The following is a 27,397-nucleotide window of genomic DNA, read 5'->3' as shown; positions in this document are numbered from 1 at the left end:
CAGTTTACTCAAAAACATATTATGCATCCATTCCCCCTCCCCTTTTGGTGTTCCGTCTTAGCCAAGCAACCCAAATTCATATCGGCCGAACACCCCCCAACCACTACCAACCAATAATTACCAAGATTGTTATCCGAACACGATGGAGTACACGCAACTATTAGTACTTTTGCATGTCTTGATGTCAACGTATTTTTTATAGTTAATGAAATATTATTTGCTTTATTTTTTTCAAAAGAATATTATTAAAAATAAATAATTGGGTAATGATTGAATGAGACATTATACCACTACATTGTTTTTGAACTTCACATCCTATAATGTCCCATGCTGACTGGGATGCCACATGTCGGATTATGCCCAACAGAGAGGCATTATCATAATGTCTCACTACACGTGGTCTTACTAATTTGTGATAACTAGGATTGCGACCCGCCGCAATGCGGCGGGAATTCTTTAGTTATAACTAAGTCAATCTAGGACCCGCATGTTATGTTAAACCTGTCAAACGGGGGAAAAAATAAACGATATAAAAACGTTCACCCACACACGGACGTTGCTTCGTGTTAACTCGCAAAATTTATAACGAAACGTAAAAACGTTAAACCAAAGACGCACGTTGCGATGTGTTAAGTCACAAAATTTAGAACGAAGCATAAAGCGAAAAATCTGCGGAAAATGAAAACTATAAAGGACCAAAGTTGAAAGTAAAAAAAAAAATTATGAGGATAGATTGCAAGAGATAAAAAGTTTTGGGTTAAAAGTAAAAAAACAAATAGTTTTGAGTTAAAAGTAATTTATGAAATACTTTTGAGTGAAAAGTAAAAAATCATTTTTTTAAACCCCCAAAGCCAACGTTACAACAACCATACGCATAACCATCTTTTCTTTGAAAACCCCCCAAAGCACACCCCGGTTGCGGCGGGGTGTAAAACGGTGTCAAATAATACTAATGTCACACAACCGTCATCGACCACCAACACTGACTCGACATAGGATATGCGTGTTGCGACGAACCTATCAAACATAGAAAAATAGAGGTAAAAACGTTGAACCACACATGCACGTTGCGTCGTATCAACTCGAAAAATTTAGAACGATACGTAAAACGAAAATTTGCGAAAGATGAAAAGTATAAGTGACAAAATTTGTGAAGTTAAATCGCAAATAATGAAAAATTTTGGGTTAAAGTTAAAAAAACAAATTATGTAGGGTTAAAATTGTAAAAAGTAACAACTTTTAGGTTAAAAATAAAAATCAACTTTTTTTTTTGAAAAACACCCAAAGCATAATGTATAAATGATAATGCATAAAAAAGTTGCAAACTTATATATGGAATAATTACCATGTTTTAAAATATTGATAAATATTAGTATTTAAATGTGTTTTAAGTCTAAATATTTGCACTTTTCATAAAAAAAAGTTAACATATGAAACTTGATTAAAAACTACAATTGCATATATTAACAAATGGACTTATAATATGCACTTGACAAGAGTAAATAAATATTAGCCATCTATGGCTAACTACTGACAATACAAATTCACAAGATGAACTGAATTGAACGAAACACTTAAAAGCTAAAGAACCTCTAAAGTAGTAGGTTTTAATTAAGGACTGATTAATTAATTAATTAATTAATAAAAATGACTAATTAGTTACAGACTAATTGATTACAGGACTAATTACTGTTATGTTAAGGCTTAGTGGAACAATGATTACTGTTACGTTAAGGCTTAGCAGAACAGTGATTAATGTTACGTTAAGGCTTAGTGGAACAGTATAACGCTTAGTGTAACAGTGATTACTGTTACGTTAAGGCTTAGTGGAACAGTATAACGCTTAGTGTAACAGTGATTACTGTTACATTAAGGCTTAGTGGAACAATATAACGCTTAGTGTCACAGTGATTACTGTTACGTTAAGGTTTGGTTATTTGTGATAATTATCATGTCTTGAAATATTAATTAATTAGTAATTCTAGTATAAGTCTAATGTGATAAGTTAGTTTATATAAAATGCTTATGGTATTATGAATTGTAAGTTCAAATTTTGTGATTAGTTTGGTGTTAAGTCAATTTAGGTTTTGTTTTGCTCCTGATTACCAATTCTAAACCAGAAAGGCACGTGGCAAGAAAAGAAACATGTAAGTTTCACTAAACACACCCCATTCAACAACTTTTTTTCTTACGAAATTTAAAAACCGTAGAAAACAAAGGGTCAATCACAAATATCAAAAGTTAAAAACATAGGGTCAAAACAAGGAGATGAGAGCAAACCTTGGACAACAACAAACTTAATTCAATTAAAAAAAAACTTGTTTTGTCGCTTCTACTTGTCTAGTTGGCTGGCATCGATTTTGTTTGCTTATGCTGGTAAGTGGTAAATCACAAATTTACATATGGGCCTAATGCAATGCTTGTATTTTTTATCTACGACCCGATATAACTTTTATTCAAATAAATGATTTTTTTCTTTATCGTTATGAACCAAACCAATATCGTCCAAACAACATCAGTAACGGTACCATTATCGTTCTGGCATAAACATGGTTAAAAACAAAGTTGTATTCGCAATAGAGAATATTCTAGTATCATAAGCTATATCAAGTGTCGGTATCGTAACAATACCGTGACAAACCGAAACGAACCAATACCCCTTGAAAGCCCGTTGCATAGCGCTAAACCTTTGATCACATTTTATATTTAAATTTTTAGGATTATAATACTAGGTTATATTTTTTGTTTAAATACATAGCACAGGGGTTTAGTATGGAGGAATGAAATGGACGAGATAATGAAATGGACAAAGGAATGAAATTGATCATTATCATTCCATGGTCTTGTTTGGTTAGTGTGTGGGAGTGGAATGAATCATTACTTTGTGTTGCTTAGTAGACAAGTCAAGACGAATGAATAAAAGCGGCGGTGGGTGGTGGCGGTGGTCGACAGTGGGCGGTGATGAAGGGTGGCGGCGGTGAGGGTGGCGGGTGAGAGGAGGGTGGTGGTCGGTAGTTGTGATGAAGGGTGAGGGAGTGAATTGAATGAAAAAAAACAAAGGGTGAATATAATGAGTTTAAGGTTCTTAAAGGGAATGAAATGCGTTATGCAATGGTTGACTTAACCAAACAAATACATTTTTTTTATTCAATCGTAATAGTTTTTTTCATTCGGCAACTCATTTACTAATAATACATTTCCCATGGAGGGGATTAGTGCCAGGCAGCTGCCCGACACTTTCCCATTAGTCCAGTCAAATTACGATCTTGTCCTGTTTAAATTTACAGTTTTATCATTAGTTTTGTTTTTCTCTTCTCCTAGCAAAATTATGATTTTGCCCTCAGTTAAAATTTATAGTTTTGTCATTGTTTTTGTTTTTTCGCTGTCAAACTACGAATTTGCCCCCAGTGTAAAATTACAGTTATAAAATCGTTTTAGTTTTTTTTTTGTACAAAACTATAGTGGTGTTTTATTTTAATTGGTTGGCTTAGTGTAATAGTGTCAGGCAGTTGTCTGACACTTCCCCATTGGTCCAGTTAAATTACAATTTTACCCGTTTAAATTTAAAGTTTTGCTATTGGTGTTGTTTTTTCCTCCAAACCAAATTACGATTTTGCCATCAGTTCAAATTTACAGTTTTGTCATTGTTTTTGTTTTTTTTTCTGTCAAATTACGAATCTACCCCAGCGTAAAATTACAGTTATGCCACCGTTTTAGTTTTTTTTTTTTACAAAACTATGGTAGTGTTTTGTTTTAATTGGTTGACTCGGTGTAATTTTTATTCGTGCTAGGTGGCTGTCTGACACACGCTATTTGTCTTGATAAATTACAATTTTGCCCTGGTTTAAAATTATAGTTTTTCTATCATTTTAGTTTTTTTCTGTTGTAAAAGTACGACAGTGTTTTGTTTTAATTGATTGACTCGATATAATTTGTTTTCAATAACGTATTATGATGAATAGTAGGTACAAAGTAACGGAAACATAGGCAAACATTATACATTCGGGTAGAGTCCGAATCCGACCCATCCTCATCTACCATGTGCAGTGTAGGCGCATTTTAGAAACCACTCCGTCACAAAAATCGGAAGCCGCCGCCGTACACATCACAAATTCATCCAATAACACTTTCAGATGGCGACGGAGAAGACCGATGTATCCTCCATGGAACTCGACGATCAGATCACCACCGATCCAAAGTTCTCAATCAACGGTCGGTCCCTAATTACACACATGCACATCTATTCACACACAATCAATCCTCACAGACTCGTGTTAATAAATCAATTCAACTAGATTACAATCTGAATTACAATAATCGGTGTTATTGCAGTATTGCAGCTTTTAAAATCTGCACAGATGCAGCACGGATTGCGTTTTGGGGACTACACTCGCTATCGGTAATGTCGGACTTTTGTCTCGATTCTAGGGTTTGCTGTTATGAATAGATTGCGTGTTTGTGTTAAGGATTTGTGAATTTTGAATGTGGATTTGTGATTATAGGAGGTATTGTACTGCTCGGTTGAGGAGGTTGTATAAATCGTTGAAGTTTACCCATGGGCGTGGGAAGTATGCTAAGAAGTCTGTAACTGCATCTACTGTTACTGAAGTTAGGTATGTGAATATGCAATTTGTGTTAGTTGTTTGAATTTGTGTTGTGATGGTGGTCAATTGTTATGTGGAATGATTAGTTTTCTTGCTTGTCAAGTTAAGTGAGATGATGGTATGAATTGAATGGTTTTCGGACTGTGTTAGATGTTTACGTGTGGTGAGGGCTCGGAGGATGCGGTTTTGGTACTAAGTTTCCGTTTACCTCGGCAGCTAAGTTGCGTCTAGTTTAATTTGAAATCACTCAAGAGAATGATGCATGGATCCAATATGATGAAAAGCAAACATCTAGTAGTAAAATTTGAAGATTTAACCCAATACTTTTATAAGTAAACTACATGCTTTCTATACAGTAAGTAAGCAAGGACCTTGAATTGTATCACGGATAATTTTAACAGCTTGTAAATTGTTCTTTATCGGCAATAACTGTCAGTCTTCATCATATGCTTTTGTATCCTCTCCGAATAAGCATATTCACCTTTTGTTAATTTGAGAAAGGTTTCAGCATTACGTGTAAATATAAGAAGCAGCAATTGTAACTCTAAAACAGTCAAATTCTTCTTTGGAAAGGTAATGAATTAAGGGGTCTAATTCTAAGCTAACAACTACATTGTGGGCCTGCAATAGGTTTCTCCATTTGGTTCTCTACACAGCAGAAAGAGCATGGAGCCATGCCATGGAGAAGAGACAGCTGCCAGATGGTCCAAATGCACGTCAACGAAGCTACCTGATTGGTCGGTTGCGTAAAGCAGTGAAATGGGCTACACTTTTTGCAGAATTATGCGCTATCAAGGGAGATTCTAGAACTTCGTTAGAAGCCGAGGTATGTTTCTTGGCTGGTCATGTAGACTTGTAATCTCTAAATATTAATGCGTATCTATAATCAGATGACCCGTGCCATCTTTCGTTCTTTCCGTTTTTGCTGAACAAGTTAATTTCAATCTGCAGGCGTATGCCTCATTTATGAAAGGTAATTTATTATTTGAACAAGACCAGAATTGGGACGTTGCATTGAAGAGTTTCAAGAGTGCTAGGCAAGCCATATTATTTACGAAACGAGTTTTTTTTTCTTTTTCTTTTTTTTTTTCTTATGGTTGGTTTTTGCTCCCTCACCTTATTTTTTTTTAAATACAAACAGGGTTGTTTACGAGGAACTTGGAAAATACGGAGATCTGGATAATCAAGTTTTGTGCCGTGAGCGTGTTGAGGAACTAGAACCAAGTATACGCTACTGTTTGCACAAAATTGGTGAATCAAATTTACAGGCTTCTGAACTTGTACACATCGGGGAAATTGAAGGACCTGCACTGGACCTTTTTAAAGCTAAATTAGAAGTAGGTTAATAATTAAAATAACTCATTTATTTCTACAGCCTTGACCAACGTAATAAAATTACAACATTACATATCTAGACTCGATTCTTTATGTGTTTACCATGATAAAATTCACATAAATCTAAGGTTCTTTAATTGTCTTGTATCTATGTCAGGCTGTAATGACTGAAGCTAGAACTCAGCAGGCTGCATCCATGACCGAATTTCATTGGCTTGGTCATAGGTTTCCCATATCAAATGCAAAGACGAGGGTTTCTATATTGAAAGGTTTGTTTTCTATCTTTATACGTGTAGTATGTATGCTCCTTTAACCAAAATAGAACTTTTGTTGGTTATAATATGCAATACTTACATTGTAAGCTTGAATCTGTAAGTTCAAAATTCTGATATTATTAGTTGGGGTTGGGAAAAAAACCAGTCTATGCACTATGCTATTTATCTTATCACAGTGTTGTGCATATATTAATGTGAAAACTACATTTGTGTGAATTATGGTATATGATTAATAACTTTACTGATTTTTGTGACACTTGTGTGATATATGCGTGTTGTTCTTTCAGCTCAGGAGTTGGAAAAAGAGCTTAATGATCGAATGGAAGGTGCTCTTCCTGCTGAGAAAAGACTTGCTGTTTTTGACAAAATTTTCGCTGCATATAATGAAGCCCGGGGATCCATTCGCAGCGACTTGGTATGTCGTGGATGAAATGTTTGTTACAAAGGCAAGGTTTATTTATATTTGTTTTGATAAAGATTACTTTGGTTTTGTTTGTATATAGGCTACTGCAGGTAGCTCTGAAAACATAAAGGATGATTTGAGTGGGCTTGACAAAGCAATAGGTGCTGTACTATTGCAGCGCACCATTGAACGCAACCAACTGTTGGTTAGCATAGCTAAGAGTAAACTTAGCAAGGCCCAGAATGAGAAAGTCACCAAACCTGAAGAGCTTGTCAGGTTATTCGATCTTCTTTTACAGGTATGACACTATAATCTTTCAGTTTATAGAAGATGCTTTGCGCCTCATTGGTGATTTTAATTGTAGTAGGGGTTGAAAAAATGGGCAGTCTTGATAACATGTGAAAACAGGGTTGGGTCCAAATGGATGATTTTGGTATGGGTCGGGTCGACCCAAAACACTTTATGCTCTTATACAACATTTGGTGTGTTAGATACAACTAGTATTTTAACCCCGCACGTTGCGGCGAGAATGTGATTTTCGGTACAATGCTGGAACTCGTGTATCAACCGAAAGAGATAACGTAGAACCATGGGGAAAAGAATATTCAAACATAACCACCGTACATGCGAAAGCCCGTCGATTTAAAATTGACGTTACAAAAGTTAACGTCAAAACGTAGTACAAATAATAATGTATATTAGTAAAGTTAAAAAAAAGAAAAACAAAGGATTTTGAAAACTTTATTAAAGTAGAGGGACTAAACATGTATATTAGTATAGATTAGTTAGTAAAATTAAACTGAAAACTTTATTAAAGTAGAGGGGCTAAACATGTTATAAGCAAAGCTGAGGGATTAATTAAGTTAAAAAGAAAAACAAAGGAATTTCAAAACTATATTAAAGTAGAGGGGCTAAACATGTTATTAGTAAAGTTAAGGGAATAATTTGATAAAGAGGCTGACACGTGGCAGCTTGTGATTCGCTAGAATGAATAGTCAGATATAGTGGGTTGGTTTTTAATATATATATAATATAATTGCCAAGGCTATTTTATTTTATTTCGTTAATAATCTAAACTTATGAATAGAATGATTTACGAGGTTTTACGTACTAAAAACTACACTTTGGCCGGTGTTTGACTTGTTTGACCCTTCAGCCCATTTGACTGGTTTCCCTTTAGCTGTTTTTTCGATTTGTACTCGCTAGATGATAAAACATAACCCAAATCGATAATTGGGCTACCTATAGCTACTTGCAATTTGTGTGATGCTGACAAATGTTTGTTATTGTTGATTATAGAATACATCAGATCTTTCTGACTTGTTGAGTTCTGGAAGAGACAGAAAAGAGGAAGAAGTTGCACTAATTGAAGAATGTGAAATCAAAGAGCTCATTTTTCGAGCTGAAAGGTATGCATGACATCACTGCAGATGTGTGTGAATTTTCTTTTTCCAATTTAAAATATTACTTGGTGAGTTTTATGATCAGTCTATATAAACCAGATGCCATGCGTGGCTGTTTGACCAGTATGATAGCTTTTAGAATCTTGTTTTGTTTTGGCTGAAACACACCGAACTGACAAAATCTTTCTATACTAATAAACAAAAATCCTTTTTGGACATGTGTCATTCTCTGGTAATTTCTCACCCTTATTTTTTTTATTTATCTCTTTTATTATTAAATTAAATTATAATAATAATAATACTAATATTAAACATCAATTTAACTAAATCTATTTATCTCTTTGTTTAATTGATTTCTTTTTTAGCTCTAAAGTTTCAGTCTTTGACAATTTAATTCTAAAGTTTCAATCTTTGGTATTTTAACCCCTTTGATTAAGTTGATTTTTCACTTCTAATTCAAAAGTTTTTATCTTTTAGAATTTAACCCCTTTAACTTTTTTTACTTTCAACCCAAAGCTTTTCATCGTTTGCAATTTAATCTCAACACTTTTTTCACTTTCAACTTTAGTCTCTTATATACTTTTCATCTTTCATAAGTTCTCCGTTTAACGTGTCGTTCTAAATTTCCGACTTAACACGCCGTAACATGCGTGTGGGATTCAACGTTTTTTCAATCTATTTTTTCCTGTTTGACATGTCCGTCGCAGCACGTCTATTTTCCCCCGTTTGATAGGTCTGTCGCAATGTGCGAGTCAGAGATCGACTTAGTTGTTTTTTTCTCGGTTTTACACACAGGCTCGTGGTTATTTGAGAAACATTTGCCTTTCATCTAACAAGATATATAACTAATGAATCCCCGCCGCATTGCAGCGGGTGGTAATTCTAGTATAATAATAAATAAATTTAGTTTTATTCATTATTTTTTGCAGGTGTTTTTTCTTGGCCAAGTCTTATAGCTCAGCTGGGAAGAGGACAGAAGCATATTCTTTGTTTTCTTTTGCTCGCTCTCTGGCTGAAAATGCATTGAAGAAACTTAGGAGTGCGACTAGTCGTGATCAGGTTTATAATCTGGAATTCAAACTAAATAAAAAAGCAAATATGTTCAGGTCTATATTTTATGATTGATTTTTTTTGTTAACAGGTGACGATCAAAGAGTTGGAGACATTGCATAACAATTGCAGATCCAACAGTTGTATTGAACATGCAATGGGGATTATGGAACACGAGAAGGCTCCCGAAGATCTTTCAAAAAAGATTTCTACTGTATCAATATCTGGGACCGATAGAAAGGTATCAATTAGAAAAAAACATAATCTAACCACAAAACAACTGCTTCATATAGTCAAATATTGCATCATGCCCACTTGAATATTATTACAAAACATGGTTGGAAATGTGTTATAAGACTGATAGTCCAAGCACTACAACTAACCATAATATGCAGTCAACACTTCGTTTCTTAGCTGAAGTCACTCATTATGAATGGGTCATGACTTGGATGATATCTCTTATTCCCTTATGGGTCAAAAATAGGGGTGTTCAAAAAGCTCGATTGTAAACGAGCCGAGCTTGGCCTGGCTTGGCTCGTGAGCTCGTGATATATAAAATAATTTTAATAATAAATGTATTAAAATAAAAAAAAAAATGTGTGAGAGGGGGTTGAAGTGTCAAAATTTTTAAGTTTAATTAATCAATAACATATACAAATGTGGGAAAACAGACAAAAAGTATACATATAATACTTTTTTGTCTTTCGGTCTTTAAAATATTTGAAAAATAAAAATATAACATATAGATATATGTGTAACTTTTATTTTTATTTTTGTTATTTTATGTTATCAATAATTGTAGAAAAAATTAAAATAAATAAATGAACAAGCAAGCTCGATTTGGCTTGAGCTGGCTCGAACATTTTACGAGCCAGGCTCGATAAAACAAACAAGCCGAGCCGAGCCGGCTTGTTTAACTTTGAGCTCGAGCTCGAGCTCAACCTAGCTTGGCTCGATTACAGCTCTAGTAAAAATGATTAAAATTAACAAAATTAGTTAAAAAGGAGCAAGTCTAACGTGTCAATAGTCACTTAATATGTATTTTAGTGCATAAAACCTCAATCAAGTTTATTCATAAAAATTTGTGTTTCAAGTCGACGTACAGAAGTTACCTTTTTTTGACCGGTCATCTAACCTCTCTAATTTGCCACCTGGACTTGTTGGGTAAACTTTGTGCTAGTTACACATGCATCAAACTTACATGTATTTTAATTATCAGGCGGAAAAGTTCCTCATTGAGAAATTGGATTCTTATGAGTCTGCTGTTGGTGATTCAAGCACAAAAGTAGCACCGCGTATTGCTGCATACCAACCATCCTTCCAACCAATTGCTCGCAGTCCCATAGTTCTTGATCTCGCATATAACTCAATTGATTTCCCATCAATTGATAACAGGATGAAGCAAGACAAAAAGGGTTTCATTAGTAGGCTTTGGAGATAAGCTATACAATCAGATTTCAGGATGATTTTCATTGAAGTTTTTTAGATTTTGAACAATTTTGTTACTGTAATATCGGGTTTCTGGTCGCTTACTGTGTGTTGCTTTTTGAACCAGTTTCTGATGAGGATGTTTCACTTTGATCATTGGATTTAAATGAGGGATAAACTTTTTGCTCATTAAATTGTTAAGGGCTGAAAATTGACAACTGTTAAACTTTGGGGGGCTATTATGTAATGCTAATCTAGAGTAGGGGTGAGGATGGTATCGGTTCGGTACCAGTACCGAAAAACAAGGAAAATGAGTATTGGTACATGTACCGAATATACCCGATACTGATATTCAGTACTAAATGCCCATCCCTAAAACCACCTGTAATGGGGCTGTATATGGCGCCTCATCCTCCCTAATGCTCCATTACGGCCGATGCCATGTGCGGCCTCTCCCTCGCGAAAATTTTCACGGCGTGACCCATTCTTCCCAACTCGCGCATATATATACATACATATGTATGTATAATTGAAGGGGTTATATGGTCCGGTTTTTGTTGTTGGAACCATTCTGCGGCGAACCGTTGGTCGGACAGGAAATCCAGTTAAAGGAGGTGGTCGGGCCGCTGGGTTATTCACGTCGTTTTCAATTATTTTCTCTCTAACTCTCAAATACAACCATACAGGATAAACAACAACACACTAATTCTCAAATGAAAATTCTAAATTGAAGCTTCAGAACCTCTATCGAATTGTTGGAATTGTTGGAGCTCTGTAACTTTTTGCTAATTTAAACAGAGAAAAAGGAAGATGAAGTGTTCACACACCAAGTAGTGATGGTTTAAATTTTAAAAGAAAAGTTACTCACAATAGAAGCTAGGAGATGTAGGGTTTTACTTTTAACTTAACTCTTTTAATTATTTAATTTCTAATAGAAAAAATTACAAGTTTTGTACTTTATCTTTATACCACTTTTCAGGCGGTGTCCTTTTTAACGAATGTTGACAGGCGGTATCCTTTACTAGGTATTTTGTTGCAAGTTTAGTCCTTTACACCCAACCTAGTTAAAAAACCCTTTTAATTGTTGACAGGCGATGTCCTTTACTAGGTATTTTGTTGCAAGTTTAGTCCTTTACCTAGGTATTTTGTTGCAAGTTTAGTCCTTTACACCCAACAATTAACAGAGTTTTTTAACTGGGTTGGGTGTAAAGGACTAAATTTGCAACAAAATACCTAGTAAAGGACACCGCCTGTCAACATTCGTTAAAAAGGACACCGCTTGAAAAGTGGTATAAAGATAAAGGACAAAACTTGTAATTTTTTCTATTTAATAACTATTTAGAGTGTGACATAAGTTGGAAACTTGTAGTTAATAAATTTATTTTTTAAAAAACATATATAAGTTTCATATTTGATTTTTATCATAAATTGTATTACTTGGCTTTGGATATTTTATTATATATATGTGTGTGTGATACAGTCGAGTTCTTTAATCCGGTTCGACTGGTCGATCGGTTCAACCAGTGAACCAGTAAGAAACCAGTTCGACGTCTGGTCCGGTCCTGAAAACAGTGGCGGCTATGATGGTGTGCGGGGAGGACCTCTGCACAAGGCCGGTAATTTTGAGGGGCACACGATTTTAAAAAATAATTCCGATATATATATGTTATTTTTTTAAAAATAGTAAACACATACCAATTTCAATATAGGCCCATTTACAAATATTTTTTATGGTTTAGAATTTAGCCCACTTGGCATTAGTTTATTGAGCACAATACTAATTTGATTTTTTTTAAATTATAATAAAACATTACGGAAGACACATTTTTTCAAGCTCAAATAAAATACGTGAATTCTGGGAAACGCCTCCACCTGAAAACATTGTGCATAAGGGCATGTGTAGTCATAAAGCCCTTTTAGGGGCGTTATGCGACATGTGGCATGTCACGTCACCCCGGGGCTTTATGGGGCGTTATGCAATTTGAGGCCGTAGTCATAAAGCCCCTGTGTAATCATTACTCATTTTTTAATTTTTATTTTTTTAATTCATTTGTAACTTTTTTAAAAATGAAATTCATTTCATTAAATAAAAAAAAGTACAATAAAATTAAAAAACATTAAACTAGAAAAAAAACATTAAACTAGCATAAAAAAAATATCAAGAATAATGAAGCCACGGTTGAATGGATGCATTGTATAAAATATCAAGAATTTTAAAAAAATATGGAAGAGATGAGAATGTTTGAGTGTGTGTGGTAAAAAAAATAGGGGAGGAGAATGATTTAAAGGAAAGTTTGAAAAATAAATTGATTTTTTTTTATTAAAGTGACCGTTTGTAACGGTCAAAAATTCAAAATCATCTCCTCTTCACGTCGCGATAAACATCGCGCTTCAAAAATTTTTTTGGGCATAGCGCCCATGGTGGTGGTGTAAACGGCACCATACCGACGCTATAAGGGACCAAAACGCCCCACTACGCATTACCTAATACTCAAGTCAACAAAAAATTGGTCAACATAGTCTTCACATGTGTAATGATTGTGTTATTAAATGACGTATTTAGAAAAGTTACATAACTACAACTTTTTTATTTCGATAATATTATCCTGGTTTAGAATTGGGGTTCAAAACATACGAAACTTAATTGGTTAATAATAGTTAAAATCTAGTTGATGATTTTGGCGCCCAATATAACTATAAAACAAAAACCCTTTGGCTTACATTTCAATCCACCAGGAAACGACGGATGCTTCAATGGCATCCATCAAAATTCGTTCTATTTCCCCTCTTCATTCGGACCTCTCAATTTTCATTTTTTTTTTAAATATTTTATCACAATTTCACCTTTTCTTCTCCAATTCAATTTCAATTTCAATTTCAATTTCAATTTCAATCTGCGTCCTGAAGATTATTTATTGAATAGACAGACGGTATCCAATTTCGTGACCTAGAAGAAAGGTTATATTGTTTCAAAATTGGCTGTGTGTGTGTTCCTCTAATGCTGGAGGTTTGGTTTCGACTTTGGATCGATGCAGCAAGACGCAACCATGTATTTCTCCAAACTTGAAGATTCCCCCATGTTTCGGCAACAGGTCTGTGTTTTTTTGCCTGAAAACATTATGTTTTTTTTTTTTTTTTTTTTTTTTTTTTTTTTTTTTGTGGCTTCCTGAGGAAATGTTATGCTAGTTGTGAAAGTTATATTTATTAATTTAATATTGTTGGCGTTCAATTGTGCGCGACATATTGTTGATCCGACCGACCTGAATCGTCAAACCTGATTGCACTTTGATTCATTAAACCATTAGCCTGATGTCAAATGAAATTTATGCAAAACAAGAACTACTTAATTACTCTGAGATCTATCTCCATTGATGCAGTTTTCTAGAAACAATTGTGTGTCCGGAATTATAACAAAAATCTAATGGGTTGGCGTCGGTTGATATAATTTTAAGAAAGATTAAATATGTTTTCGTATGAACAATGACGATCGGTTTTAATAGTCAGAATGAATCAAACATGCAAAAGTTGACTATCTGCAAAAGTCTTGAGTGTTTTACCTTGGTCAAGTTGAATGGTCTGCGGCTCTCTGCTATGCATACCTGAACATCTTTTGAATTGGTTTAGTTTATAGACGATTTGTTTATAGTGTTTATAAGAATGTATATCAAATGTTAAACCGACACACACACTACTTATCCTTAAATTTGATGCGTGTTGGATGTCCAAGGATGTGCATGCCTCTTGTTGACTTTTAAAACAAAGTTTGACTCGTTCGATTGCCCATACTTGCGAATAGGACAATTTTTGTTGGTGTTTTCGAATGTAGAATATACGAGTACATTATATTTAGCATTTGTATCACATGTTTTGTTGTCATAAAAACAATGAGTTCATTCGGATATTGATAAAACACTTCACATTTTCAACTATGTGAAGTATATTTATATTTTTTTAATATTTAATTATAAATTACAGAATCTTGTTACTAAAAAAAAAAAACAAAAAAAAAACAAACAAACTATGTAACATGTGAATGTATAATATACTGTAATGCAGCTCCAATGCTTGGAAGAAATTGCAGACACTTTGAGGGAAAGAGGTTCAAAGTTCTCTAAAGGCTGTCGAAAATATACGTGAGGATCATTTCTTTATTATTTCTTCATATTTACAATTATTATTATTATCAGGTTGTGGGAAATGGCTAATTTCTTATTAAAATTCTACAGAGAAGGCCTTGCAGAAGCGTATGATAAAGATATCGCCTTTTCAGGCTCCCTTGAACATTTCGGTGGAGGATCGGATCCAATTTCCATGGCATTTGGCGGTAAAATTACTTTATCTTCTCTTCTAAAACTTTTTAAATTATTTATTATGTGTTAATGGCAAAACCGTATGTTTTTTCGTATGTTCACAGGCCCGGATATGATCAAATTTGCAGTCGCTTTGAGAGAACTGGGAACGTACAAAGAAAATCTTCGATCTCAGGTCTCAGTTTGTGTAATAATATTTATTTTAGCTCGGTTTTACAATATCACCACCGATATAAAAATATTTATATGCACTTTGTGTTTTCCAGATTGAGGAGACACTAAGTGATAGGTTACTGCGATTTACCAATGTCGAGCTGCAAGATATCAAGGTTACACGATTTTCTATTTGTATTTTTTTTATTCAACAAAAAGGTTCCGTAGATTTCGTGTTTTGCGTATTGTGATTTAAATACTACTTTATATTCTGTATATTTTGTGTGATGCAGGAAGCTAGGAAGCGATTTGACAAAGCCGATGCTGTTTATAGCCAGGTAATTTTACTTAGTTGTTTAATTGTATATGTGGTTAGATAGAGGATCCTGTGCATTAATCCAGAAGTGTGAGAAGTGTATTATAACACTATATATAACACTATATAACATCATATAAACATCGGGTAACACTATGTAACACCATATAACACTATGTAACACTATATAACACTATATAACAAATATAACACTATATTTTGTCTGATAGCATGTCTATGATAGATGTATAGTGTTACATAGTGTTATATGGTGTTACATAATGTTATACGGTGTTTATATGGTGTTATATAGTGTTATATATAGTGTTATAATACACTTCTCACACTTTGAGCACTTCTGGATTAATGTACAGGATCCCTACCCTATATGGTTATTAGTTTAAGTAATTGACTTCTTGTTATATTTGCGCAATTTGGTGCAGATACGAGACAAATATTTATCACTAAGGAAAAGTACGCGGTCAGAAGTAGCTTATGCCACAGAAGAGGTATATCATATATGTGTTGTTTCCCATAATTTATAAATATGAATATAATATAATATATTCAATAATTTAGTGATAGTATTACATGGGTAACCATCTTTATTTATAATTCTAATTTGGTAGACACATTTTAGGAACTTTACAGTGCCAGAATGATGTTTGAGCAAGCTCGCTTTAGTCTGGTACGTAAACTTTATCCTACCTATTATACGAGCTTGTTATATCTTTAAACTATCAAGGTAAATGATATATTTTTAATATAAAACCACAGGTTTGTGCTCTTTCAAATGTTGAGGCGAAAAAGAGATTTGAGTTTCTGGAATCTGTCGGTGAAGCAATGGACGCCCATCTTCAGTATTTCAAGCAGGGATATGAATTATTACTTCAAATGGAGCCTTGTATCCACCAGGTTTTATTATTAGTATTTTTTTCTCAACTTTCTTGTCCGCTAGATAGGGCTGCAAACGAACCGAACGTTCAGTGAACAGTTTGTGAACTGTTCGGTGGGAAGAATTTTCGTTCGTTTATTTAAAAGAATGAACATGAACAGAGGCCGTGCTCATTCATTTATGTTCGTGAACATTCGGTAACGTGATCGTTTGTGTTCGATGGTTCATTAGTGTTTTTGGTTTTTATATTTTATTTAAATTCTTCAAAATTTCAAAAAAAAATATATATATATATATATATTTAATAAATCTTAGTGTATTATATATTCTGTTCATGAAGACATGTTTTTGTTTGTTTGTTTTCATGTGTTTATGAACATTTGGTACCTAAAATTAACAAACGAACACGAACATGTTCATTTCCTTAACGAACGGACACGAACATAAATCTCGTTCGGTAAATGTTCCTAAACAGTTCGTGAACACATATATTCCTTAACAACGAAGTTTGCATCCCTACCTCTAGATAAATAAATAAAAAAGTTACTATGTCTTTTTTATTTTACAGGTATTAGAAAATGCACAAAAATCTAGAGAAAGCCATTGTACCGAGCAGCAAGCGTTAAATGAAAGGATACAAGAGTACAAAAGGCACATTGATTTTGGAAATAAAAGTTGTAGTCTTTCCATTAGTAATCGAGATTTAGCACACCAAAATTCTAAAAACTCCCAGAAGTTAGTACAAGCGGTTATGCAGTCTGCTGCAGAGGGGAAGGTACTCCTTTTGTATATTATGGCCGGGTTGGTAACGGGTCGGGTTAATCCAGAACACTTTCCGGTCTGAAATTTAGGGTAAAGTTCTTGTACAAATAATCTTAACATACTAAACATACAAATTGAATGAAAACTCAAAAAGACAAGGTGATATTTTTGTAATTATCAATAACTATCAAAGTTACTCTACAAATATACCTAAAAAAACCTAACCACTCCCCCACCCCCAAAAAAAACCTAAACCCCCCCCCCCCCACCAACCCCCAAAAACCTAAAAAAAACCTACCCCCCCCCCCCCCCCCCAAAGCTAAAATGCTAAAAACTAAACCCCCCAAAAAATCTAAAAAAATAAAAAAAAAACACACAAATTATTTTATTTTTTTTTAACATTTTTTATTAAAAAATCGCTACTTTTAGTAGCAGCCAAAAAAAAAAAATTTTTTTTTTTTTTTTTTGCTAACGAAATGTAGCGATTTTTTAATAAAAAATGTTAAAAAAAATTTTTTTTTTTTTTTTTTTGCTAACGAAATGTAGCGATTTTTTAATAAAAAATGTTAAAAAAAAATTGTGTTTTTTTAGGTATTTTTGGTTGTAACTTTGATAGTTGGTGGTAATTACAAAAATGCCACCTTGTCTTTTTGGGTTTTCCTTCAATTTGTATGTTTAGTATGTTAAGATTATTTGTATTTGATCTTTTGCCGTGAAATTTATTGTAGTTAAACTTTTTTTGGCTATTTGTTTCCTTATAAACGAAATTTATTTTTTGTTACATTTCTTTAATGGTTAATTCTTCAATAGTTTAGGTTCAAAACATCAAACAAGGATATCTCTGTAAACGCTCTTCGAATCTAAGGGGGGATTGGAAAAGAAGATTTTTCGTTCTTGATAATCGAGGGATGTTGTATTACTATCGCAAACAAATGAGCCGACCCTCTGTAAGTCTAGTCTATTAAACTTACATATCAAAGTATCAAACACAATATTTTACCCTTTATAAGTTTATATATCATAACTTTTCATATATGAGTGAATTCACAGGGTTCAGGTGCACAAAGAAGTAATACCACTGAACCTGGCCCGGGATTGCTGAGTAGGTGGCTATCTTCTCATTATCACGGTGGCGTTCATGATGTCGCACGCCACACGGTCAACCTGCTTACGTCTACCATTAAGCCTGACGCAGAACAGTCAGACCTCAGATTCTGTTTTAGAATTATTTCACCGACAAAGATATACACTTTGCAGGCAGAGAGTGCACTGGAACAAAGAGATTGGATCGACAAAATAAACGGAGTCATTGCGTCATTGTTAACTTCCCAATCACCTGAGATGGTAGGTATAGTAAGGTTCAGTTATACGTCGTAACATTCTGTTTATTTTCATGATTTTATTTTAATATTGCATTTTTTTTTCGCAGCATCTATGTAACAGTCCCACAGGTAAAACTGGAGAAAAACCATCGGGTCAAGATAAAAAGACTTATGAAAAATGTACCGACAAGGATCATGATCCGAGAAACATGATGCGTGTATGTAAAAGTTCACAACAGTTACAGTATGGTGTGAGAACTGAGAGGCCTGTCGACACTTTAAAAAAGGTGCCCGGTAATGATAAGTGTGCGGATTGTGGTTCACCTGAACCCGATTGGGCTTCGTTAAATCTTGGTATTCTTATCTGCATCGAGTGTTCTGGTGTTCACCGAAATCTCGGTTGCCATATATCCAAGGTTAGTTGTTGTCTATTCTATCGTGGATCTTGTTGCACTTTGCGAAATTGCCATAGCTTATGTTTCGGTTTTTTGGAATGTAGGTAAGATCTTTGGAACTTGATGTGAAGGTATGGGAACCTTCGGTCATCGCTTTGTTCCAGTCACTCGGTAACGTATTTATTAATTCTATATGGGAGAAATCGCTGTCGAAAGAGTCCATTGGGAAGCCCGGTTCTGAAGAACATATATCCACAAAGGAAAAGTTCATTCATGCAAAGGTACTTCTTTATGTGTCCTTTTTTTAAGAGTAAAATGCCATTTTCGTCCCTGTGAGGTTTGGCTAGGCTTACGACTTTCGTCAAAAGGTTTGTTTTTCCGCATCTAGATCCAAAAGGTTTGAAATCTCGTCATTTTCCTCCGGCTCGTTAACTCCGTCTATTTTTCTCCGTTAAGTCAGGGATATATTCGTCTTTTTACGTATATTTTTTTTGTTTTTTATTTAGTAAGGATATTTTAAATACTTGTACATTATGCTAAATGCTTGTACATAAAGTGAAAAGACTGAATTGCCCTTTAAGTTAACAAAAAAGACGGAAATACCCTTGACTTAACAGAGAAAAATGGATAGAGTTAACGAGCCGGATGAAAATGGCAAGATTTCAAACCTTTTGGATCTAGATGCGAAAAAACAAACCTTTGGACGAAAATCGCAAAACTAGCCAAACCTCAGGGACGAAAATGACATTTTACTCTTTTTTTTAACTTCCAAACAAATTTTCGGTTACTTTCTTTCAACAAATACAAGTTAACAAAGGAATTTTGTCTTATGTAGTATGCAGAAAGGCGTTTTATACAAAAGGTAAAGGACCCGCGTCACCTTATTTTACTCGAACAACACTTATGGGAAAACGTGCGTGCCAACGACAAAAAAGCGGTTCACCTCCTAATTATAATATGTGAAGTGGATGTGAATGCTGCTCATGGTCATGCCTCATATATATCTTCATCGGTAGCTCGAATCATGCACTTTGAAGACGATAGTAATGCTGCTGACCATGAGTTTGACTATCTAAAAGATTACACTACAGATAATTCATCGAAATCATCGTTGAACTCAATCAGAGAGATTGATGATCCTTTAACTAATGAATCTCTTAAAGGGTGTTCGCTGCTCCACCTGGCATGCCAAACTGCTGACTGTACCATGGTGGAACTGCTTTTACAGCATGGTGCGAACATTAACGCTTCTGATTCGAATGGTCAGACGCCACTGCATCATAGTATAATCAGAGGAAGACTTGCGATTGCACAGTTACTTCTTAGCAGGTAATGTTTTTGTTTGTTAATGGTTTTCTTAAAAAAAAAATCAGAAAATGGAAAAGTTTTATCGATTTTCTTTCTGTGATGATATTTGTTGTAGGGGAGCGAATCCCCTAGCAGCGGATACAGAAGGGAAAACGCCACGTCAGCTTGTGACGGAATTGGGAATTGATGATATCCAAATCCTTGCCCTCTTACGAGAACCCAAAAGATAACATATTAGCATATACATAATAGGTCACCTGTATGTATAAGACACAAATAGATCTGTTTTTTGAAAAGTACATGATATGATTTTTTTTTTTTACTTTTTTAAAAGTAAAAGAAATTTGGAGGCTAGAATCCATTATTTCTTGTTTTTGGTATATAAAACATACAACTGTGTTAAACGAGTTGTATTCATATTTAATACTTGTATTATTCGTGTCGTCAGAGGCCTGTTAAACACGATAAGACACGATTTGTCAACCCTGTCATAGAAGAATTTGATAAAGGGTCTACATTTTGTTGTATAGAGACAAATGGTTGATATACTTTGTGTATGTTCATAAATTCCCATTTTTTTGGTACTGCTGGCCACATGAAAGGTTGATTTGAACCAAAAAAAATTATACTTTGGGTTGTTCGGGTTGCACACAGGTCCGAACTGGCGAATTTCCTAGGGCTGGCAATAGGTAACCTGCTAAGACACGATAATAGAAAAGTACATGTGATTTTTTACGTTTTTAAAAATAATCAAAATTTGAAAGTTAGGATCCATTATTTCTCCTTCTAGGTGCATAAAATATACATTTGTCTTATAGACACTGGATATAAAGTAGTTAAATGAGTCGTATTCATGTTTAAAATTTTTGTTCTTCGCGTTATCAGATACCTGTTAAGACACGATTTGCCAGCCAATTTCCTGCTCAAAAATCTGGGCTGTGGAGTGTGGATCCTTAATGGATTTGATATTCAAAACATAGACCCCACAGAATTACAAATTTCAGATTTGCATTTGAAGTGTAGGTTATAAAATTCACAAAAAATAAAAATAAAAAAAAAAAAAAAACAGAGAAAATTGGTAGGTTGAACCCACCCGGGATGCTAGAACCATTTAGGTCTGACCCGTTACCGAACCCACACATTTTACCGCACCTATTTTTTATAAAGTGCAAACAATTGAATTATGCAATATGCATACAACTAAAGACTCGCTAAGCAAAACATCATTACCAACCCTTTTTCATTGAATATACAACTATGCACTGTGGCTTGACAAAAGTACAACAAAACAATGATGAAACTCTCGATCTACTCGACAGTTTTCTCTACCGATAACAAGTCAACTGTGATTAATGTATTCAGCTTGAGATGTATGTACCCGTCTGTCTTTCCCAGAGTGCTAGTACTAGATTAAATATACGAATGAATCAAGTATAAGTAGCATGATGTCATTCATACCTTAATGATCCTCGAGAAACACAGAGCCACGACCTGTGCGTCATAACATATTATTAGCACAAGACAAACAACTCTGATACATAAGTAGCTGTACAATCTTTCTTGTAATGTTGTTTGCAATTTCAACCCATTTGGTTATATTGTTATAATTAAGTCGATTTTGATTCTAATTTATTCCAAAAGATCCAAATGGATCATACAGAAAGCTAGAATAAAACTAGGTCAAACGGGCTAAAGGCCGCCTTAAACGTATTTAGTTGCACACAAGTACACAACATTTCAAATCATTTTATTTAAAAAGGGTCATTGGCTTGTAATAATCTCAACTAGAGGTCATTGGCCATTGACAGTCCCACCTTTAAATATTCCCCAACCAGTCCCACCTTTCACCTATTTTTCTTACACCGGTCCCCCGTTAAAAAAAACTTAACGGAGTTATGTTTTTTTCCAAATTACAAACATTTTTTTACGGCTTTTGATCAGAACGACGATAAGAGTCCATTGATGTAAAACTTACCTCGAAACGGTGCTCCAAACGATGAAAACGGCGCTTCAATTCGGGTGTTTAAATTTCCAATTAACAAAAATCAAGTCATTTAGAGCACCATTTCGAGGTAAGTTTTATATCAATGGACTTGTATCGTCGTTCTGATCAAAAGCCCTAAAAAATTTGTTTGTAATTTGGAAAAAAAGCTTAACTCCGTTAAGTTTTTTTTTTAACGGGGGACCGGTGTAGGAAAAATAGGTGAAAGGTGGGACTGGTGGGGGGAATATTCAAAGGCGGGACTGTCAATGGCCAATGACATCTAGTTGGGATTATTACAGGCCAATTCCCCTGTTTAAAAAATGGAGATCATTATTGTAATAATATATTTTTTAATGATCATATTTATTGCAGTAATTATTTAGAAAATAGAAAAAAAGATGGACAAAAGGTCTTTGCCGGTCTTCACCATCCTAAAAAAGTGTCGTTTTGTTGAGGTTTGACATGAACCAACCCACCCATTTTGTCGCCTCCAATGTTCGCCATTTCCAAACCATTAAACGACCCAAAAACAAACAAAGTACAGTAATGGAGAATTAATCAACCAGAAATTAAAAAAAAAAAAAAAATCCTTGCAAGGTACAAGTTAAAGCATTCATATTTACCTGATTTTATTCACGCACTCGAGCCCCAAAAAACTTTCAGGTGTGCGGTCAATTATAGCATTCCGTCAAGTAAGCAACCCAAACCATGGTTCATAGTTCCAACAGTACCCAGGAACCGAACTTTCAAACAACTTGGTTCGGTAGATTGAGTCCATTATTCTCCCACTCACCATCAGCTTCATGCTGCTGAATAAAATCAGTTAAACTAGACGCTTGTGGGACCCATCCAAAACCTTCCATACTTTCCAAAACTTCGGCCAACTTATTCTTGTATCCCGCACTATGCAACTTGTGTACTAACGTGCTACACGTAGCAAAACTAAGCATAACCCCGCGTTTCCCAATTTCATCAATTGACGCCACTGCTTCTTTAAACTTACCGTTTTGACACAGCGTGTCAACCAATTTATCGTAAACATCCCGACCCGATAAACCCTTTTGTAACAACTCGTCTAAAAGCATAAAAGATTTCTCCAGACTCCCTTGATCTTCATCCAACATGTTGTATACCATCGTATCTAAACCGATACCTTTTGCCACCATTTGTTCGAAGATCGAAATCATTTTATCTTTATTTCCCGATCTCATGTAACCATTAGCTAAGCATGTGTACGTCACAATCGTTGGCGTTAAATCCCGATTCTGCATTTCAAGGAAAAGATCTTCGGCTTCTTTCATCATCTCAGCTTTACAGTAACAATCGATCAAGATTGTAAATGTGACATGATTCGGTTTTATTTGCTTATTATCGATCATATCTTTCAATAACTCATCGGCTTCCAATATCTTCCCCGACTTACAGTACATATTTATCAAAGTATTGTACGTATACGCAGAAACAAACCCTTTCTCCGCCATTTTGTCGAATAAAGTCAACGCCTTTTCAATCTCTAATTCTTTGCAGCACCCATTGAGAAGCGCATTATATACAACATAATCCGGTCGAATTCCACTTTGGTCCATTCGGTCAAATAAATCAAAACCGTCGGACAAACTCCCGGATTTACAATATCCGTCTATCATTGTAGCATACGTCACACCATCGGGTGTCAAACCCTTGGAAGAAATCCCGTCAAACAATTCACGAGCTTTTTGTATATCACCCGACTTGCATAATCCACCGATCAAAACATTGTAAGTAACAATATTTGGATTAACCCCTTTACGTACCATTTTATCAACCATATTGAAAGCTTCTAGAAGATCCCCTTTTTTACAGAACCCGGAAATTATAGAGGTGTACGTGATCACATCGGGATTCAGACCTTTTTCCATGAGTTCCGACAAAACCGCAATAGCTTTATCCATTAAACCGTTTCTAGCAAAACCGTTGATGAGTACGCTATACATGTGCATATCCGGAATTATATTTTTTCCTAACATACTTTTGAATATCGAGATAGCTTCATTCGTGTTTCCTTTTTTGCAGTGACCATCTATCATAGACGTAAATATAACACGATCCGGCATTATATTACACTTCACCATTTCGTTAAAATATTTATCCGCAACCTCCATGTTCGGTATCCTACAATATCCACTGATCACAGCTCCGTAAGTGAAAGTGTTCGGCTTTACACCATTAGCCCTCATTTGAGCCAAAACCGATTGCACTTCTTCCATTCTTCTATCGTTACAGAGACCGATTAAAAGTGAATTATAGCAATACACATCCGGAAAAGTACCTTTCTCTTTCATACCAGTTAACACCGCAGTTGCTTCTTCAAAACGCCGTGCTTTGCATAGCCCGGATATAATAGAATTATAAGTCACGGCGTTTAACCTAACTCCATTAACAAACATCTCGTCTTTCAACGTTAAAGCCTCATCAACACACCCCTGTTTCATGAACCCGTCAATTAACGCACTATAAGCAACATGATCCGGAAACACACCCACCTTCGACATATCTTCTAAAACCATCTTTGCCTCTTCCAATTTCTTCGTTTTGCATAACCCGTCTATGAGTGTCGTATAAGTATACCGATCGGGAACAAAGCCTTTTTCAGTCATTGACCTCTTAAGCTCAAACGCTTCATCGATAACCCCACCTTTGCATAACCCTCCGATAAGTACATTGTACGTTACCAAACTCGGATCACACCCGTTCTCCCCCATTTCAACGAAAACCCTTTTTGCCTCACTCACCTTCCCGTCTTTACACAGCGCGCTAATCAAATTAGTGTAGATATACACATCAGGCACAATCTTCAACTCAAGCATTTTATCTAACACCTTCCATACCGACTCATTTTTCCGATATTTCAACAAACTCGTCATCAACGAATTAACACAAGCCGAGTCGGGAAAACATTCCCTATCGTTAATCCCTAACACAACACAAACAGCTTCATCCAACATCCCTTTATTCTTATAACCATCAACAACCATACCATATATCACACCCCTAAATTTCAACACCCCCTCACTCGAACTACAAAACCGATCAATCGAATCGATAACTACGGAAACCGGATTCCGGGTATCAATCATCTGGCCTAGCACAACACTAGCATGCCTCAACTGACTCGAATTACAAAGCACAACACAAAGAATTAAATAAGATTTGAGGTTTTGATGAATACCCATTTGATGAAGCGACCAATTGAAGAAATGGAGGAGACGATTAGGGTCAAGTCGTTGGTTGTGATGAAGAACGGATTGTATGACATCTGGATTTAGGTTATTGAGGAGATTTGGGGATGAATTGAGGAGGTGGGGCCAGTTGCGGTTTGTGAGAATTGTTGTGATTTGATTGACTGTTTCGTCGTTGATTGGTGAAGTGTTTGTTGATGATTTTCTTGAGTGAAATGGTGAGATGAATCTGTTGGTGATGAGTGTTGAGTTTCTGTGTGTGAATAGTCTCATCATTGTTTTGAATTTGGTGGAGAAGAAGAAGAAGAGAACGCTAGGGTTTGATCAAGTTTGTTTTATGGAGGTGGGTGAAGAAGTATTTGATTCTTTCTGTATCATATCATTTACACCATTCAACAAGAACCTGCTTTTACTAGTTATGTTTGGGTGGATATTCATATGCCAAACATCTCAATTTGTTTGTTAGGGCAAAATTGAAATGAGAATATGTGTTATGGTTTCATATTTTTTACTCTAAGTTAATGTTAATGTTATAGTCATTAAGTCGTACTTAAATTTTTTTAGGTTTATGTTTTGTGGTTTCACAAGTTTTCATTATTCGGTGCCCTTTAAAATAACGTTAAAGAAAAAAGCAAATGGGTGATGTAGATGCAAATGGCCACATTTTTTTTTCTCATTGGCGGGTGCAATTAAATTTTCCGGACAAAAGCATCAACTTTTTGAAGAATTTGGATTCACGCTTGTGAATGGGCTCACGCCCTAATTAACATTATATAACGCCCTAACTGGCAGTGTTTAATGCCCAAAAACAGCCACGTGGGCATGGGCATGGGCATGAAGCCATAGTGGATGATCTGACAACATTGTTATGTAACAAAATGTCGAACTCGAACCTGAATATAGTTTATGAATCGGTAATCAAATAATTTAAGGGATAATTGGGTTAACACGGTTAACCGACATTATTAGTTGTTTCTCGTATTATTATCTTTTGTTTTTCATCATGCAAAAAGTTTGGAACAAATTTTGTGTGATGAAGTCATTATTATTAAGAATGAGTGTGAGAATTTCATGTAGTAGAATCACCAATTTGAATACGATACAAATATTAGGTCGCGAGGGATGAAAACGATGAACAATTGAGGGAATCACCAACCTGATTACCGATTAAACCCAACTTGAATAAACCCAAACCCGACTAACCCGAGCTTTAAATGGTTCGGTTATCGGGTAGGTTTTTCCCATCCAAAAACCTGAAGAACCCTCTGGCTATGTTTGTCACATGTTTGATATTTTAAAGAAAAAACGTATTTGAATGAGCAGCGACCCAACGAGGAGTCTTATAAATACCGTCACCTCACCACGACCACATGTCTAGATCGTCCCTCTTATAGCAACAAACATTGTTATCCCTTTCTTCTCCCCCTCTCACATAATCGGTAAAAGCATCCTTAGGGACAAATGACCCTCTTCCCTGTTGGTGGCACATCCTCAGACAAGGCCAAAACGTCCATTAGAGATGTTGTGTTGGTTTAAGATGATAAGTTTTTATAATCTCGTTAACCTAATAAATGTAACTAAATGTATAGCTTGTATATCTAACTCTTATCAACTTTATTAAAGATAATCGATAATATAAAACTGCATCCATGTATACAAATGAAAATATTATACATATATTTACAATTTAACATGTTTATTTATGAAACATCATTTTCAATAACGAACAATTCAAACACAAATAGGAATCACTTACCAAAACATGGCATGTGGCATAAGAGATAAAAGCAAACCCCATTAAAAAGACATCATATATAAGTGAAGTGGCATTGGAGAAACGAACGATACGTGTTTGAGGACCTTGCGATGACACAATCTGGCAGCTAGCAGATACAGAACGTGTCACGGGGATCAATATAAAAAAGAACGCGGATATAAAACAACAGGGAAGGTATTTATTCATGACATCCTAGCAACATTGATAAACGTGTGTGTGCATAACGTTAGCTGAAAACGGACTTAATGAGCAAACGACAGGCAAAATTTTACCATGGTTGCTTCATGTGCAATTATTTTCCTTCATATTCTAACAACATTCATGATTAACAAAAAGAGGTAATCAAAATTGTACCAACATTTGTTTTGGTCAAAAATCAATCTAAGGATAATGTAACCAAATCTGTTTGTGAGGTAGAGTGCTTGTATGAATATAATGAATACAAAACTTGAAATGTAG

General features: G+C 35.0%; 3 protein-coding genes across 3 annotated transcripts; 2 read left to right on the top strand and 1 right to left on the bottom strand.

Annotated features, from left to right (window-relative positions):
- The first annotated feature begins 4,005 nt into the window (after nt 1-4,005).
- On the top strand, nt 4,006-10,687 carry LOC110879978 (signal recognition particle subunit SRP68). The gene is made up of 13 exons (XM_022128531.2): nt 4,006-4,212; nt 4,333-4,399; nt 4,503-4,613; nt 5,235-5,430; nt 5,556-5,641; nt 5,746-5,941; nt 6,097-6,208; nt 6,502-6,629; nt 6,718-6,915; nt 7,917-8,026; nt 8,950-9,079; nt 9,162-9,311; nt 10,290-10,687. Exons 1-13 carry the CDS (start codon nt 4,134-4,136, stop codon nt 10,509-10,511), a joined length of 1,785 nt encoding a protein of 594 aa, XP_021984223.1. The 5' UTR covers nt 4,006-4,133; the 3' UTR covers nt 10,512-10,687.
- Nucleotides 10,688-13,216: 2,529 nt separating this feature from the next.
- On the top strand, nt 13,217-20,538 carry LOC110879979 (ADP-ribosylation factor GTPase-activating protein AGD1). The gene is made up of 16 exons (XM_022128532.2): nt 13,217-13,590; nt 14,555-14,631; nt 14,725-14,822; nt 14,913-14,983; nt 15,075-15,137; nt 15,255-15,299; nt 15,721-15,786; nt 15,918-15,965; nt 16,055-16,192; nt 16,741-16,947; nt 17,750-17,881; nt 17,985-18,278; nt 18,364-18,672; nt 18,756-18,932; nt 19,487-19,980; nt 20,075-20,538. Exons 1-16 carry the CDS (start codon nt 13,528-13,530, stop codon nt 20,187-20,189), a joined length of 2,397 nt encoding a protein of 798 aa, XP_021984224.1. The 5' UTR covers nt 13,217-13,527; the 3' UTR covers nt 20,190-20,538.
- A 633-nt stretch (nt 20,539-21,171) lies between these two features.
- LOC110879980 (pentatricopeptide repeat-containing protein At5g61990, mitochondrial) lies at nt 21,172-25,599 on the bottom strand. Its single transcript, XM_022128534.2, has 2 exons — nt 22,567-25,599; nt 21,172-21,450 (listed from the first exon to the last, which is right to left on the bottom strand). Exon 1 carries the CDS (start codon nt 25,435-25,437, stop codon nt 22,690-22,692), a length of 2,748 nt encoding a protein of 915 aa, XP_021984226.1. The 5' UTR covers nt 25,438-25,599; the 3' UTR covers nt 21,172-21,450; nt 22,567-22,689.
- Between the last annotated feature and the right edge of the window lie 1,798 nt (nt 25,600-27,397).

Source organism: Helianthus annuus, chromosome 9, assembly GCF_002127325.2.
Source record: "Helianthus annuus cultivar XRQ/B chromosome 9, HanXRQr2.0-SUNRISE, whole genome shotgun sequence".
Taxonomy (NCBI): Eukaryota; Viridiplantae; Streptophyta; class Magnoliopsida; order Asterales; family Asteraceae; genus Helianthus; species Helianthus annuus.
The sequence above is the reverse complement of the archived record's forward strand: the minus strand, read 5'-3'. Positions and strand labels throughout refer to the sequence as shown.